This window comes from Delphinus delphis, chromosome 5 (genome assembly GCF_949987515.2).
Source record: "Delphinus delphis chromosome 5, mDelDel1.2, whole genome shotgun sequence".
In the NCBI taxonomy this organism is placed as follows: Eukaryota; Metazoa; Chordata; class Mammalia; order Artiodactyla; family Delphinidae; genus Delphinus; species Delphinus delphis.
This window is the reverse complement of record NC_082687.1, coordinates 17963295-17982067: the sequence shown is the minus strand read 5'-3', so window position 1 is coordinate 17982067 and position 18773 is coordinate 17963295. Positions and strand designations below refer to the sequence as shown.

At 34.6% G+C, this 18773-nt stretch overlaps 1 protein-coding gene across 3 annotated transcripts in view; it reads left to right on the top strand.

Annotated features, from left to right (window-relative positions):
* DNAJB14 (DnaJ heat shock protein family (Hsp40) member B14) overlaps positions 1-18773 on the top strand; it is a 47405-nt gene that overhangs the window by 12664 nt on the left and 15968 nt on the right. For 2 of the 3 annotated variants that reach the window (XM_060012039.1, XM_060012040.1), the window contains one exon: positions 9872-10017. In XM_060012039.1, coding sequence (XP_059868022.1) covers positions 9872-10017 — 146 coding nt within the window. Of the gene's footprint in view, positions 1-3299; positions 3472-9871; positions 10018-18773 lie in introns of all 3 variants that reach the window. The other variant, XM_060012038.1, reaches the window with a different exon arrangement.

Genomic DNA, 18773 nt, shown 5'->3' with positions numbered 1-18773 from the left:
AGTCCGCCTGCTGATGCAGGGGACACAGGTTCGTGCCCCGGTCCGGGAAGATCCCACATGCCGCGGAGCAGCTGGGCCCGTGAGCCATGGCCGCTGAGCCTGTGCGTCCGGAGCCTGTACTCCGCAACGGGAAAGGCCGCAATAGTGAGAGGCCCGCGTACCGCTAAAAAAAAAAAAAAAAAAAAAAAAAAAAAAAAAAAAAAAAAAAAAAAAGTAAGCTGTTGTCTTCCCAGAATTTCCACAAAATTTTTCATATTAAAAAGTTGTGAACTACTACCCACTAGACCGTGCTGGCTTCTGTTCTCAAGGTTAATGTGATTGCATTAAATATGATCTAAACTATAGTTAAAAGTTAACTATATGTTATTCTTATATTGTTAATAACTACTAGATTGGTGTCTAATTAAGAGCCTTTCTGTACCATCTACAGCTAGATTGTTATAAAAACTGAATATCGTATGTCTTTGGTGACCTCTTGAATGCGTTAGCTAGGAAAAAGATATGGAAGAAATTTCTCATATGTAAAATATTAAGAATAATTATCGGGAATTCCCTGGTGGTCTAGTGGTTAGGATTCAGCAGTTTCACTGCTGTGGCCTGGGTTTAGTCCTTTGTCGGGGAACTGAGATCCCACAAGCCGTGTGGCAATGACAATGCTGGATTTTAAAATATATATATATAACAGCTTTACTGAGATGTAACTCACATACCTTACAATTCATTCAATTAAAGTATACCATTCAGTGGGTTCACAGAGTTGTGCAACCATAACAGCAATTAATTTTAGAACATTTTCTTCATCACAGAAAGAAACCTCATACTCACTAGCAATGACTCCTCATTTCTCCCCAATTCTATCCTTCCCTCCCCAGTAACCCTTGGCAACAACTGATCTTTCTGTCTCTGTAGATTTGCCTATTCTATACATTCCATATAAATGGAATCATACAATATGTGGTCTTTTGTGACTGGCTTTTTTCACTTAGCATGTTTTCAAGGTTCATCCATGTTGTAGCATATATCAATAGTTCATTTTTTAAATTGTCAAATAATATTCCATTATATGGACATATCACATTTTATTTATCTGTTCATAATTTGATGGACATTTCAATTGTTTCAACTTTTTTCTATTATTGGCAATACTATTATGAACATTTGTGAACCAGTTTTTGTATACATGTATGTTTTCATTTCTCTTGGGTATACACCCAGGGATAAGATTGTTGGGTCAAATAGTAACTATATGTTTAATCTTTTAAAGAACTACCAGGTGATTTTTCAAAGTGGACATAGCATTTTACATTACCACCAGCAATGTATAAGGGTTCCCATTTTTCCATATTCTTGTCAACACTTGTTATTGTCCATCTTGTTGATGATAGTCATCCTATGGATGTAAAGTGGTATCTCGTTGTAGTTTTAATTTTCATTTGCCTAGTGGATATTGTTGTGCAACTTTTCATGTACTTATTAATCACTTGTATATCTATTTTGGAGAATGTCTATTCAGATCCTTTACCCATTTTTAATTGAGTTTTTGGTCCTTTTACTATTGAATTGTAAGAATCCTTTATATATTCTAGATATATGTCTCTTTCAGATATATGATTTTGTAAATATTTTTTCACATTCTGTGGATTGTCTTTTTACTTTATTGATGATATTCTCTGAGGGGCAAAAGTTTTCAATTTTGATAAGGTCCAGTTTCTCTGTTTTTTCTTTTGCCACTTTACTTAATTTGTCAAATCTAAGAATTTTGGACTAAATCAAAGTCACAAAGATCTACTCCTATAGTTTCTTCTAAGAGTTTTATAGTTTTAGCTCTTACATATAGGTGTGTGATCTATTTTGAGTTAATTTTTGTGTATGGTGTGAAGAAGGGGTCCAGATTCATTGTTTTTCATTTAGCTCTCCAGTTGTGCCAGCACCATTTGATGACCCACAAAATCTGATATGTAGTATGTTCATTTTTCTTCAATTCCACTTTCTTGTTTATATTATGATTGTTTCTCTGATACATGAGTTTTTCTAGACTCTTCTCCTTTCCAACCCATTTGTGATCTAGTTACATTTTTGTAATTGATTTCTCACTTAAATGCATTTTGCTCAGAGATTGTAGTATATTATAATACTAATTATTTGAGATTTGAAGAGGATAATATTATGGTCTAGTTATAATGTAGTCAATTTTCATTCCTTGTGTGCCTGTAAAGAATGAATATTCACATTTGTTGTATATAATTACTTTATGTTTCTTAGATCAAACTTGATAAATTAGAAGTTTATGTCATTTGTATCCTTAGTAATTATTTAATCGACCCAGTGTCAGTTTGGGATTAAAAGTGTGTTAAAATCTTTTACTGTCAAGGTGGGTTTCTCTGTTTTTTCCTTTTAGTTCTGTTGATTTTATTTTTTCAATGTTTAGTTTTAACTCATTGTGGGAAGTTTCAAGCATACCCAAAAGGAGAGAAAATAGTTAAATCAATCCCTCCCACCCTCCCATCTTTAATCATTATGAATATACATGGCCATTCTTATTTCATATATTCTCTCTACCCTCTTCTGTGCCTCTCCAGTATTTTCTAGGAGATCCTAGACATATACTGTTGCTTTATGGACTCAGTTTAGATTTACTCACACATTACCACAGTGTTTGCTCCACAGTATTTGGACCTCATGATGTCCATTCCCTTTTACATCTCAGCCTGTCTGCAAGCATTTTCCTTTTGTTCAAAATATTTTAGTATTTAGTATTTTAAGTATCTTCTAGTGAAATCTTAGTGGTAAATTTTCTCAGTTTTTGTTTGTTTGAAAATGTTTTTATTTTAATCTTATCTAATTTTCAGAAAATTAATGCAGAACTCAAGTTGATAGTTATTCTCCCTAAGTATTTTGAAGATATTACTCACTTAGCTGCCATTGTTGCTGCTGAGAAATAAATAGGAAGTCTAATTTCTGTTTCTTTTTAGGTAATCTCATTGGCTACTTTAAGGACTATCTTTTTCTTTGGTATTCTGCAGTTTCACCATGATGTGACAAATAAAAGTATGTCATAAGTTATTGGATGATAGTAATTTTGAGTTACTAACATTAAACTTCTTAATATTCTACTTCTAAATGGTGATCAGTAGTCTGTCAACAGCTAAGTACATAAGGGAATGCTTGCTATTTATTTTAAAAGACCCTATGGTGTATCTTTCTGAAGTACACAATTTGTCAGCTTTAAAACTTTTTTCTCAAGACCATGTGTATGTAAACAGAGATAGAGATAGTATGCTTTCTGTATCTTTCCACAGCGCTATTGGAAATAATTATGAAAAATGGAAGCACTGCTGGAAATAGCCCTCATTGCCGAAAACCGTCAGGTAGTAGTGATCAAAGCAAGCCTAACTGCACAAAGGACAGCTACTCTGGTAGTGGTGAAAGTGGAAAAGGCTACACCAAAGACCAAGTAGATGGAGTTCTCAGGTAGGAATAAATAACTTATGTGTCCATTATAACTGATACTAATATAAGTTTAATGTCGTAACACCTAAAAAATGGGTTTGGATTATAATTCAGTAGCAGAACAGACATTGAGGAATTGAACTCTGGGTGTCTTATGCTTTATATTCTTTATAAAATCAGTCTGTAAATTACCAACTCTGGAAGTTTCCATCTTTTAAAGTAACTATAAGCCACAAAGCTACTTACAGAAAGAAAATTTTTGAGGCAAATTGTTTCAATTTTTGACACAGTACAGTGTTTAGATAACAATATTGAAAGAGGATAAAGAATTGTTTTGTCATATATATATGTATATATATGAAAGCAGGAGAATTTCATATGAGAAGAAGATTGAGGGCAACTGCAGCAGCATTTTCAATTTCCTACTTATATTAATGAAGGATAGTTTTTTTTTTCTGTTTATATTCTTTCTTTAAGGCTATCTTATACATATGCAAACACTATAACGTCCTCTCCTTTTAATATTTTTCTTACTCTGATCATTCTGTCTCAGTGTTTTAGTTTTACTTCATGATACACTTCTACTTAAAGCAGAAGAATTAGGTAGAATTGGAAAATTATGAACTGGGTTTTGGAGATTGACTTTATTAATTTTATAATTAAGAAAAGATTTTCTGGAAAGAAAATGAACTTCTGAATATGAAACACTAGAGAAAATACTGTTATGGTCTCCTGCTGTAGCTTAAGGAAACTGTATTGATGTTGTACTGAAATTGCTGTCTAAGGAAACTAAAGTATAAGGATGAAGGACTCTGAACAGTGATTAATCGGATAATTCAACATAGAGAGTGAATAGTACAGTGAACTAGCTTAAGTGAAAAGTAGGTAAAGCTAGTTTTCTTTCTCTTTTGCCCTTTCTTACCTATTTCTCTTTTAATCTTATTTTCTTTCTTTTTTCACCCTTTTTTTCCCATTCTTATTTTTAGTTAATTCTTTTTTACTCACCATAATTTGGAATTGAAGTTATTTTTAAATCAAGTATCAATGTATTTATATTTTGCTTTTCTTCATATATATTCAGATGCTAAAGCTTGAATGTAACATTTTATCTGTGTGACCACAATAAGAAACAAAGACTCCATAATCATGGTAAAGGATATTTGGTTAGTCTGAATGGTAGTGAAGTACTTTGAGAATTATAAATAATCTTGCTAATGACTTTTATAACAGTAGTATTGTGTCAGAGGTGGCTGAATAAGTGAATAAATGAGAGACTTGCTTTTGAATTTCTTTAAGAAAAACCTTTAATTAAACAGTGTGCTGAAATGTGTTTCAGGAAACCACATCTCTCCAAAAACAAATTTTATTTTCTTGTAGAAATTACTTTTTACTGGGAGAACTTGTTCTCAGTAAAAGACCTAAATAGAGTGAACTGTGTGAAAGATGAAAGATGATAGTGGGTGCAGATCCCCTTTGTATATGGCCAGAATTGGACAGATGGAAATAAAATGTTGAGGGAGTTCCTGTCTTTTGGGTCTGTGTTCTCTATGAAATTGGAGTTGAAGTTATCCTCTGACAGTTAGAAGAAAAGAGATGAGATTGAAAGCTTGAGAAGAGTGGTAAAGGTATAGAATATTTGCAGAGGGGAAAGGCAGATGGAATGGGAGGATCGCTGGCTAGCACTGTGGACCCAGCCAAGTTTGATACTGAATTTTTATGGAGTACAAGTATTAGCTTAGTAGTATACCTGTATTAGAGATTGTTTCTCTTATCAATAATTTTAGCATACCTTTTTTAAATTAAATAAATGAAGTTTTTGTCCTTTGGGGATAAATATGATCAGAACATTCTTTAATAGAACCCCTAAGTTATTCAAAGTATTTCTCTTGGTACCTTATACTGAATAAGAGTTGCTTAGCTAATCATGTAACACTTACTCGTTATATTAGCCTTTGTAAGTGTCACTTTAGTGAGGTAACAGATCACCAGCAAACACTTACATGCTGTATGTTTTTGTTTTTGTTTTACCTATACACAGGGGATTTTTCTGAAGAAAGCCATGTTATCTTGGTTAGCACGATTATGCAAACAAGTTGCCCAGTGACAGTTTGGCTCAATGGGAGAAGCCATGCAATAATACTGCATCCATTGCATAAGTAAGAGCTAGGTTACAGTAAGACTGAAGAAAAAGTGTGTAACTTTGTAAAAACTCATATTCTGTGAAACTAAGCACTGTTTGTTGTCTTTACATTGAAATATATTGAAAAATTACAGAGCAAAAGGTGTCCTGGATCTAATTTAAAGAGACTTTTAATATCTCATAGAAAAAAAGCCCATCTTTTATTTTAAAAATTTACAAGATCAGTGAGAAATCATTAACTGGCCATCATTATATTTATCAATTAGGAACACTTCTGTATAACTGTTAAAATTATTTGAATTATGGGGATTTCATTAGGATTGGATTTAAGCTGTAGTTCTTTAAATGAAAAGAAAATAAACCATTGTGCTAAATTTATAAAATAAATAATCCTTTGTCTCAGGAGTAAAGAATTATTTTCCTAAACACCAATTAAATTTGAAGTTTATTTAAAAATCATCTATAATATATGAAAAAAAGAATAGAAAGAGACCCCTCCTTCCACGGCCAGAATGCTTTCTCACACATAAAGGAAGACATAAAAGTTGAGCCATGCATACATCTCCCCTGTTGAGCTCCCAGACATATCTTTCTGGCCTTTTTACACAATATTTTCTTCCAGGGCAGGTAATAGATTACCTCTTTTTTCTTTTCTTTTTTCTTTCTTCCTTCCTTCCTTCCTTCCTTCCTTCCTTCCTTCCTTCCTTCTTTTTTTATTCTTTGGTGAGGATGGTGAAGAAGGTTTGAATCTTTCAGTAAGGAGCAAACTATAAAAAAATGTGACAAAGCAGTTAGTTGGTGAACAGGAGTATAATGAACAATATATAGAATAAAATTAATTTGTGAATGGTAATTTCTCATTTAGGTGTGAAAAATTAAGTAAATGAGTATATTTGTAGCGTTACTTGAGATACGTACTCTACAGCTTGTCCATTGGTAATGTTGACTTTATACCTCTCTGCTAGCTTCTCAAAGAATTTCTTCTCTAATATTATTTTAATTACAGTTGAAAATTACAGATGAAAAATTCAGTGCAAGGAAGATATGGTAGAGCTAGATACAGCTAAGAGTTAGTGAAATAATTGTTTTTCCTACCTTTTTTCTCTTTGTGACAGTACTTAGCTTTATGACCCATCTCTAGAAGACCTGTGAATCTCTAGAAGGTGAATTCCAACCTAATTTCCCTATACTATCCAGCAGCCCTCTCCTAGACTGCCTTTTTCTATTGCCTAGCCTTTTGTGCTCAGGAAATAATCAACAAAATAATTTTATAGGATTAATCTGGTACATAAGGAAACATCTTACGCATTCAAAGCAAGTAGTAATGACTTTAGGATTGTTCAGTGTTTTGTTTATCACTGCCTTTTGTCTTTTGTGTTCAGATAGTGTCTGTCATATTTTTAGCTCTGGTCCTTGTCCCACAGTCTTCTATTCCAAATTGATTTTTTGGTGCCAACTATATTTTTCTTACAGCACTTACTATCTTTGGTCCAAAAATGACTTTTAGATCTTCACCATTTCTGCCCTCAAATTGTACTAGTCATCCATCCATTTCAACACATACAGTGAACAAGACACAATCCCTGCCTTCAAGGGGCCTAATAGTCTGGAAAAGTAGGCGAACCTGTAAACTGATAGCTGTGGTACATTTAAGATAATTGCTGGGATAGGGCTAAGTTCAGAGAGCTTTGGGAGAATATAAGAGGGTCACCAAACTTAGTCTTGAGGAATCTGAGTTCTTGAGAAACGGAAGAGCTCAGCTGAGGTCTGAAGACATTGTAGAAACTAACTAAACAAGAAGAGAGGAAGAGAAGGCATGTTTGGGGCACCAAAACCAACAGAGAATCTGTTTAAACACTGATTAGAAGAGCAAATAGAAGGAAGTGGTTGGTCTGGAGTCTGAATGGGCTCCTTTTCTTCTTCATTCTGATTCTGAGACAGCAGGATTTTCAAGTCAGACAAACTGAGGATTGAAGCTTCACTTGTGAGGCCTTTCCTAATCACCCTATTTAAAATAGCAGGCCTCTCTTTCCATTCACTCTTTCCCTTTGCCACTTCATTTTTCTCTAAATATATTATCACCATATGATGTCATATGATGTACTTCGTATTTTACTTCTATATTTGTTAATTGCTTGTCTCTCTCCCAATTGTAAATTTAATGTGAGGAGGGAATTTTTGACTGCTTTATTTACCACTATAGTGTCTGAAACAGCATCTAGCAGAAAGTGGATATTCAGTAAATTTTTGTTGAAGAAATAAATTCTGGTTTCCATCTGTTACTTGGTTATATGACATTTGGCAATTTACATAACCACTCGAAGCCTTGATTTCCTCATTGGTTAAATAGGAATAGTATCTACCTAATGAGTAAATGAGATAATTTGTATAAAATAATCAGCATAATAAGATTCTACGATTCTTTACGTGAAATTTTTGTGGACCAGATGTAGTTTGGAACTCGAGATCTTCATATTTTCGAAAAGTAATAAGGAGCATATGTTATAGATTACATAATGTCTTAGCAGGGTCTGGTAAGCAGCCCTAACCTAATAGTGCCATTCCTGCAGCAAAAGGTACAAATATTACACTTAAATGTGATAAATGAAGACTCTATAGCAGCTTCACATCAGTTCAGTTTTGCCTTTGAAATTTTGCTTCTGACAGTTTCCAAGTCAGGTTTTTGCAGTCAAGTTAGTTATAGAATAACTTCCATTTTTCAGAACTTTATGGATGTTGGAACATGGATATGGGGTTGTGGATATGTGCCTGACACACAGTAGGTGTTCTGTACATGTCGTTCTTCTCTTTTTTTCTATCACATAGTTTCTTAACATATCTAGGAGAATGAGTCTCTACACAGGCAGTGATCGTTCTCTGTTTTGTTCTCTAACAGATCTCAAGTGCCCTGGGACGTAGTTCATGCTCAATAAATATTATTGACTAAATAAAGGAAATGTCATGTTTATGAAATAATATTGACTTGTGTTCATATTTATTAAGTATCTAAAGTAGAAAAATCTAATTTTAATTATTACTCTGAAGAAGACTGCCTAACAGATTTTTGTTGTGATTATTAAAAAATTCTATAATATTTTCAGTGTGTTCTTTTTTTCCCCTTGTTCATATAACAAATGATGAATGCTTTCATTATGAAAGGAGAGCTAAGGTTCATTTATTCCATAAATATTTACTGAGAACCCATCATGTACCAAGCACTTGTGATGGCTAATAGGTTTAGTAGCGAAATAAGATCAATCTTGTCTCTTTTCTCTGAAAATTTCAAGTCAGCCTTTGCAGTTCTTTAGCTGTCAGGGAACAATTGTGCCTCAGATCCTTTTACTTCTTACTACTTCTGTCATCAGGGCTCTCATACATGGAACACATTTAAAGTTATATAGTACTCAACAAAAAATATTTAAAATGTAGCTGTATTTTAGTGAAGAAAAATTTTTAGGCCATGGGACAGTGTTAGCATACAAAAGGATTAGTATTCTCTGCTCCATTCAGAGTATTTCTTTTCCTAACATACTTCAAAGACTCTAGGCTTAAATATATTTAGGATTATTAACATGTTTTTAGGGTTATAAACCCATATTTAGGGTTATAAACATGTAAGTAATCATTAAGAGTATGTTCATCATAATGAAAATCAGGTGTAACAAATATTTTTGAGTCCATTATGTATTTTATTATGAGATTTTATCTTTCATAGAGACTGACACAAATGAATTTTCTTTATCATTGCCTAGCTGAATTAACTTGCCTTGACATTGAAGCCATAGGGTACTGTAATTGCCTACATGCACTAAACTGTTGCTTTGATATTTGGTTAGGTTATATTATGCAACAATAAAACTCTTGGAATGCAATGCACATTAATCTTTAGCTGTGACATACTTGCGAGGAGTTTTGGAATTTATTTATGCACTTAAGAGTACTATAAAATTGTTCTTACTCTCTCCTTTTAGTTACAGTGTGTGCTCTGTCCTTCATCCACATTTGTTATGAGCTTTGCTTTACTTCTCTGTAGTTGTGATAAATTGCACCAAGGACATTCTTATGGTCAATTCTTCTTAGATTGGGAGAGGTTGGAAAAATGGTCTGTGATTGAAAAAGAGAATGGAGCAATAACCCTTAATGGATAAACTATAACTTGATGTCGAGAAAACAGTCCACAGACAGTTCTTTATACTATTCTAGTAAATTAAAAAATAGAGGTATTACTCGAAGCTCTTCGTTGAAGTTTACTTACAATGTAACACATTCTCTTGTTCACAGCATAAACAAATGTAAAAATTACTATGAAGTACTTGGAGTTACCAAAGATGCTGGTGATGAAGATTTGAAAAAAGCTTATAGAAAGCTTGCTTTGAAGTTTCATCCAGACAAAAACCATGCACCTGGAGCAACAGATGCTTTTAAAAGTAAAGTAAACCTTTTAAAGCAATTTTCTAAGCCCTTTTCAGAATCCGTTTTACAGTGTTTTAGAATATTAAATTCTGCCTTTAGACTGGTGCATTTAGAGGCCAGCATAAGCAAGCCTCCTCAAAATCCTTTAAAACTTCACTGTTAACTTGTTATACCAAGAGCCAAACAAATGCTGTTTGGCTTCACAAAAGCAACATGTCAGCTTTGGCAAAGTTCTAAGTAACTTTTCTAGATACCCGTGCATGCCTTCTAGTTTACTACACACAAGTAGTGTGATGATTATGCATGAGCTTCTAGCATGTTACCAGCTGGTTCTAAAAGAACTAAAAGCAATATATTTTTTATGAGTTTTTAAGATATTAGAGACTGTCTAGAATTGAGAAATTACTTGGAATCACTATTTGTCCAGTATTCTTCTATTTCTGTTAACTCTGGCCAATTTTTGCATATTTTATATGTAGTTCTAACTACTGTGATTTTTTTTTCAAGAATGTTTCTTTTCTCTTGGCTAATATTTTCTTCATTTTCTTTCTTATTATTTCAGTTTTTTTGCCAATTTAGTAAATAAGTGTGAGAGAACTGATTTTATAATTCATGTTTATTACAATTTATTCATAATAGTTAATTTCTGATTCATAGGAAAATGCTTAAATTTGCGATTATTTGTTCTCGTGAATTTGGCATTCATAAAACCAATGTATGATGTTTACAGTGAAATGCTGGGGTCTTGGAATAACAGGAAGGAGATAATCATTTTAAATGTTCCTAAAAGATAGACGACTCAATTGTCATTCATAAAAATACTGTTAACATTGTTTGCAAAACAGTTTTATTTTTTAAAAGAAGTTGGCAAGCAAAATACATTTGGGGATTATTAATAGTTTCCAGCAGAAGCAGCTGCCAAAGTGGTGCTGGTGAAAGTAGACTATCCCTGTGACAGTGAGAGCCTTCTCTGTCTCCTTAGATTAGAAGTGGTGTGTTGAAAGCATAGGAAAAGCTGCTTTACTCAAAAACACTAACTTTAGCACATATTCCCCCCCAAAGTTAAACACCTTTTTTTCACTTTCTGAATTAAAATCGTTTAATTTAAAATTTTTTGTGTTTTTAAGATGTCTAAACACATTTGGCAGTGAGTTATTTGCATGTTTGTGATCTGTTAGATGATTTCAGTATTAATTCTTCATTAATGTCAAGGACATTTAACTGCTTCTTTCTCCCATTTCTGTACTGAAGTCATGTTAGCATTATCGGTCTTAGAATAACAGTAAGTGAACCTACCAATATTTTACAGCCTGTGTTGTGTTTTGAAGAGGTGAGCAACATATATGTCACCCCACACAAACACTTAGAGGAGTTTAACAAAGGTGATTGTTCTTTGGTGTGGTACATTTCAGAGTCTAATACTACACTTTGCAAAACTAGAAACTTAATATTTATCAACATGCTTGGCGGTGATTCATCTCTAGAGGAAAGGCGCACATTATTCAATACATAGGGGGTTATTTGTAAGTCAGAATGCCAATTTATTAACTCCAAAGAGGATCATAATAGGGTGGTGGTTGATGAACCCATATTTCATTGAGTGGAAACGACATAGAAAACCAAGATTGTTGGGACTTCCCTGGCAGTCCAGTGGTTAAGACTCCACGCTTCCACTGCAGGGGGCCCGGGTTTGATCCCTGGTCTGTGAATTCCACGTGCCGCGTGGCATGGCTAAAAAAAATAAAGAAAAGAAAACCCAAATTGTAAGCCAGAGATGCTTGGTGAGCAAAGGTAGTTAATTAGAAAATATTACTGTTAGTGTGTCAGCACACAGAAATGGCAGGTTTCATTCATTCAACACATAGGACCTTTTCATTACCTTCTGAATCGTCTTATTTTATTTTTAAGCATTTGATCTAAATTTCTGTGTTTGGGATACCAAGCTGTTTATTCTAAGTAAAGACTATAGTTTTTTGTTTATATGAGAGGTAAGTATAGATTTATTGCTCTGTAATTGCCAAAATACTTTTTACAGAAAATGGAAACCACTTGTTTTTTATATCTTTCAAGAATAGAAAAAGAGGAGATAATTGGTTACGGAATTAAATTAGATAGAAGAGATATTTTCATTTGTGTGTTTTGTAAAACTTTAAAAATAAAAGTTTACTATCAAAGAGAGTAGACTAGGGGCTTCCCTGGTGGTGCAGTGGTTGAGAGTCCGCCTGCCAATGCGGGGGACACAGGTTCGTGCTCCGGCCCAGGAGGATCCCACATGCTGCGGAGCGGCTGGGCCCGTGAGCCATGGCCACTGAGCCTGCGCGTCCGGAGCCTGTGCTCCGCAGTGGGAGAGGCCACAGCAGTGAGAGGCCCGCGTACCACAAAAAAAAAAAAAAAGAGAGTAGACTAAATGAACTCTTAACTTCATGTAGCTCTTTCTTTGTTCTTTAGTTAGGTTTGTGAGTTTCTCAAAGCAGAGAATATTTTATTTACATATAGACAGTGACTTGCATAGTATATATAAACGTACCTTAAAAAAATATTTGAATCAAATGGATCCCTTTTCTTCTGTCTGATGTGGATATCTTCAAAACATGTCCAGTCTACCTTGACCTTCAAAGACTCCCAAGTATTTCACAGTCTATTTGAATAGTACATGTGCCTGTTTACATATACTTGAATATAATGACAAGGGCATTGATTAGCTGTTTATATGTTTGCTTGATAAATAATAATGGATCAGATGCTACTGCCTGTGTTAGGTTTGGTAGTTCAATATTCTTAACATCTAGAGTGAATCTATAAGAACAGAGATATCAGTTCTACCCTGTGGGCTAATTCTGAGAGATATACAGTAAGAAAATATGAGATATCCTCTTACTCAAAAAATGTGTAATTTTTGAAGAGGAGACAAGACTCACACAGAACATTTGGAATAATGGTAATACCTAACATTTGACAAGCATTTTATAGTTTTTTCATTCTTATTTTTAAAAATTTAATGCTTATTAACAATCTTCTGAAATAGATGGGAACCAGTGTCATTCTTTCACAAATAAGAAAATTGAGGCTCAGAGAGATTAACTGATTTACCCAGGATCTCCCAGAAGACTGAATGTAATTAAATTCAAAACATAGAATAAAGATGTCTGAAGAAAAGTCAGAAAGATAAAGTAGAATTATAATGAGTAATTGGAGAAGCCGTCATATAATTGGTGAGAATTAAGAGTTTACACAAGATGTGTATGATTTCTATGGTTAGTGAAGAGAGAAGATGACAGAAACTTGGATATGAGAATGAGGGAAGTGATTTAAAAGTCAGTGACGGGCTTCCCTGGTGGCGCAGTGGTTGAGAGTCCGCCTGCCGATGCAGGGGACACGGGTTCGTGCCCCGGTCCGGGAAGATCCCACATGCCGTGGAGCGGCTGGGCCCGTGAGCCATGGCCGCTGAGCCTGCGCGTCCGGAGCCTGTGCTCCGCAATGGGAGAGGCCACAGCAGTGAGAGGCCCGTGTACCGCAAAAAAAAAAAAAAAAAAAAAAAAGTCAGTGACAACGTCCACTTTCAGGAAGATGGAAGAGATATACTTTTCCCTCTTCCTCACACTGAAGTGCAATTGGATATTAGTTATAAAATAAAACAAACATAAGAAAACTGAAACATAGAGGGAAGAAGGTAGACCAGCTAAGGACCTTGGGACCCAGAGAACAACATGGCAGTGTGTTGCTTGGGTTGCATTTTGCCTTTTATGTCTTAGACTGGGTGCGGGAGAAGCAGATAACCCAGAAACACCAATGAGCACAGACAAACAATTCCCAAGAAAGGCCTGCTGTCTCTAGCCAGACAACCCGGAAAGGGGCAGCATAGCAAGACAGAAAACTTTTAAGCAGTAGCCGTTCTACCGCAGCCAAATACCACAGAAAAAACTGTGGCCCCACCCACACCCACACCAGCGGAGGCTGAGAACCTATACTGTCACCCTCTCCAGGCTGTAATGAGATGCTCTACCCTCCCAACTGGGGTGGTAACATACAAGATTGAGTAGGGAGCTGTTACTTCCACTGCTACCAGCAGTAACAAGGTATCCCTTCCTCTCCCCCACCACCCGGGGTAGTGTTATAAGTGGCCTGGAATTTCACTGCCATCCAGAGGTAAGCAAAGCCATATCATTGTGGTGTCATTAAAGCCACCTGGGGAGCAATAATGAGGCACCCCTCCTCTTTCCAGCCAAAGAGATATCAGTGGAGGCTTGATTGGGGACTGGAAATCCCATCCCTGCCCATCAGTGATGAGGAGCCTCTTCTTTCAGACGTCATCAGAGGCCAAGGGGGAAACCTCAACTTCTGCTCCCACCTTGGAGTAACAAGATGGTATCCTCACTTCCTGTACCAAATAGGACAATTAAAACAGAAGCTTTAGAAAGGTCGACAGCTTTATAAGATAATACCTCAAATGATCACAAATCAATTGAAAATCACTTACCATACTAAACATTAGGAACACTTCAAATCAAATTTAAAAAGTCAATCAACAGAAATGCACATGAAGAAGACAGAAGAGTTAGAATTGCCTACCAAAGGCTTTAAAGCATCCATCATAAAAATGCTTCAATGAGCAATTACAGATATGCTTGAAACATTTAGAATAAAAGTCTCAGCAAAGAAATAGAAAGTCAGAGCAAATAAACAAAAGGTATAAAGAATCAAATAGAAATTCTGTAAATTAAAACTGCAAAACCAAAATGAAACTAGCAATGAATAGCATAAACAGCAGAATAACAGAGGAAAAAAAAATCAGTGAACTGGAAAATAGAAAAATGGACATTATTCAGTCTGAACAGTGGAGAAAATAGACTGAAAGAGAAAAAAGGAACATAACCTCACGTACAAGTGAGACTATAACAAAAGATTTCACATTCTTATATGTTTCCTAGAAGAAGAGGAGAAAGAGGGCATAGCTGAAAAAGTACTAAAAAAAAATAAAGGTTGAAAACTTCAAATACTTGACAAAAGATATAAACTTCCATAATTTAAGAAGTTGAGTGAACTCCAAAAAGATAAGCCCAGTGAAATCCACACCAAGACACATCATAGTCAAATTTCTGAAAACTGAAGATAAAGAAAAAACCTTGAAAGCAGCAAAAGAGAAGTGACACCTTACCTATAGGGGCAAAGCAATTCAAATGACAGTGGATTCCACATCTGAAATCATGCAGGCCAGGAAGAAGTGGCACAGTTTTCAATACTGAAAGAAAAGAAACTATCAACCCAGAATTCTATACCCAGCAAAAATATCTTTCAGGAATGAAGGGGAAATCAAGATATTTTCAGATGAAGGAAAAGTAATAGAATTTGTCATTAGCAGACAAAGAATAGCTAAAGGAAAATTTCTAAACAAAAGGAAATAATAAAAAAAAGGAATCTGAAATATCAAGAAGGAAGAAAGGACAGCATAAGCAAAAATATGGGTAAATGCAATATACTTTGCTTCTCTTGAATTTCTAAATTATGTTTGACATTTGAAGCAAAAATTTTAATCTGATGTGGTTCTCAATGTATGTAGAGAAAATACATAAGGCAGTTACATTATAAATGGGGAAGAACAAAGGAAAGTAAAGAGAAGTAGAAGTAAGGATTTCATAGTACACTTGAATTAGCAAAGTGATGATATTCGTAGGCTGTGGTAAGTTATGTATATATAATGTAATATCTAGAACAACCACTGAAAAACTGTACAAAGAGATAGAGTCAGAAAACACTAGATAAATCAAAATGGAATTCCAAAAAGCATGTTCACATAACTCCCAGAAAGTCAGGGAAAAGAAAACAGAACAGAAAACAAAAAATAAAATGGTAGACATAAGCTCTAACTTATCAGTAGTTACATATAAATGTAAATGATCTGAATATAGCAATTAAAAGACAGATCGGCCGAGTGAATTAAAAATATATGACTTGACTATATGTTACCTATAAGAAACTCACTGCATTTATAACAATATAGACAGGCTGAAAGTAAAGAAATGAAAAATGATATATCATGTAAACATTAATCAAAAGAAAGTGGAATGGCTGTATTAATACCAAAAAAAGTAGAATTTAGACTAAAAAAATTACCACAGATATTATGTTATGATAAAGGGACAATCCTTCAAGGGGATATAACAATATAAATGTGTATGCACCAAAAAACAGATGCAAAATATGTAAGTCAAAAACTAATATGACTGGAAAGAGAAATAGGCGAATTCACAATTGTAGTTGGAAACCTTAGCAGCTCTCTCTCAACACTTGATAGAACAAAAAGACAGAAAATCAGCAAGAATATAAAAGAATTAAACACCACTATTACCCAAGAAGATTTAATCAACATTTATAGAACACTGCACCCAACAGCAGACTCTAAAATCTTTTCAAGTGCTCAGAACATACTCCAAGTTAGACCATGTCCTGGATCATAAAATAAATTTCTACCAAGTTAAAAAACTGAAATCATACAGAGTGTGTTCTTTGACCACAATGAAATCAAAATAGAGTCAATAACAGAAAGATAATTGGAAAATGTTCACTTGGAAACTGAACACCACACTTCCAAATAATCTATGGGTAAAAGAAATCTCAAAGAGAATTTCTAAAAAATACATTAAACTGAATAAAAATTCAACATATCAAAAATTCGAGGGAACCAGCTAAAGCAACACTAAGAGGAAACATAACACTTAGTGCACGTGTTAGAAGAGAGGAACAGCCTTAGTCATCTAGGCTTCTCCTCATGAAACTAGAAAAAGAAAAGCAAAGTAAACCTAAAGCAAGAAGAAGGAAGGAAATAAAGGTGAGAGTGGAGATCAGTAAAATTGAAAACAGAAAAACAATAGTGAAAATCAGTAAAATTGAAAACAGTGAAACAAAAGAACTAGTTGTTTGAAAAGATCAATAAAATTGACAGACAGACAAAGGGAAAAAAGAAGACAATTTACTATTATCAAAAATAGTATCAGAAACAAGGATACAAACTCAGCAAACATCAAAAGGGTAAGAGAATACTATGAACAGCTCCACACACATAAATTTACAACCAATTTTTTGAAAATTGAAAATGATCAGAACTCACTCACTTTGAAGTAGGTAATATGAACAGCCCTATAACTGTTAAGTAAACTTGTAATTAGGAAACTCCCAAAAGGAAATCTCCAGGCTCAGATGTCTTTATTGGAGAATTCTATGAAACTTTTCAAGAAGAGTTAAAACCAATTCTACAGTCTCTTCCTGAAAATAGAAGAGAAGGAAATATTTCCCAGTCCATTTCACAAAATAATTATTACGCTGCTATCAAAACCAGTCAAAGACACTGCAAAAAAAGAAAACTACAGGCTAATATCCTTCATGGAATAAACCCAAATATCCTTAATAAAATATCAGAATTCAACAATCTTTTAAGGGCTTCCCTGGTGGTGCAGTGGGTAAGAATCTGCCTGCCAATGCAGGGGACACGGGTTCAAACCCTGGTCTGGGAGGATCCCACATGCCGCGGAGCAACTAAGCCCGTGCGCCACAACTACCGAGCCTGTGCTCTAGAGCCCGCGAGCCACAGCTACTGAGCCTGCGCGCCTAGAGCCCGTGCTGCACAACAAGAGAAGCCACTGCAGTGAGAAGCCCACGCACCGCAACGAAGAGTAGCCCCCGCTTGCCGCAACTAGAGAAAGACCGCGCACAGCAACAAAGACCCAATGCAGCCAAAAATAAATAAATTTATTGAAAAAACAAAACAAACAATCTTTTAAAAAAATTATACATCCTGACCAAGTAGAGTTTATTCCAAGGATGCAAAGCTGGTTCACTATTTGAATATCAATCAGTGTGATCCACTGTGTTACTAGGCTAAATAAGAAAAATCTTATTTTATCAGTCAGTGCAGTAAAAGCATTTGAAAAATTTCTCCACTCATTCATGGTAAAACTGACAGGAAATAAAACACTGATAGAAAAATAGTAATTCCAAAGGAAACTGCCTCAAATTGATAAAAGAGCAACTATGGAAAACCTACAGTTAACAGTATACTTAACAGTGAAAGACTTAATGCTTTCCCCCTAACACTGGGAACAAACAAGAATGTCCCCTTTCACCACTCTTAATCAACATAGTGTTGGAAATTCTAGTCAGTGCATTAAGGTGAGAGAAGGAAATAAAAGGCACACAGATTGGAAAGGAAGAGATCAAACTGTCCCTATTTGCAAATAACATGATCATGTATAAAATACCCATGGAATGTACCAAAAAAAAAAAAAAAAAAAACTCCTAGAACTAATAAGTGAATCCTGCAAGATTTCAGGGTACAAGATAAACATACAAAAATCAATTTCTATTTAGCATATTTCTATATACTAGTAGTGAACATGTAGACACTGAAATTAAAAATACATTACTGTTTACAATCACACACACACAAGAAATACTTAGCTGTAAATTTAACAAAACTTGTATAAGATTTGTATGTTGAAAGCTATACAATACTAATGAAAGAAATCAGAGTATCTAAATAAATGGAACGATATATCATGTTCATGGATTGAAGGACATGGTAGTAAAGATGTCAAGACTCCCCAAGTTGATAAACACATTTAATACAGTTCCTGTCAAAATCCTAACAAGACTTTGTAGATAAGAGCAAGTTTATTCTAAAACTCATATGGAAATACAAAGAACCTGAATAAATAAAAATGGTTCATTAAAGGTAAGGAGTAGGAGTAATTAGTGTACCTGATTTTAGGGCTTACTT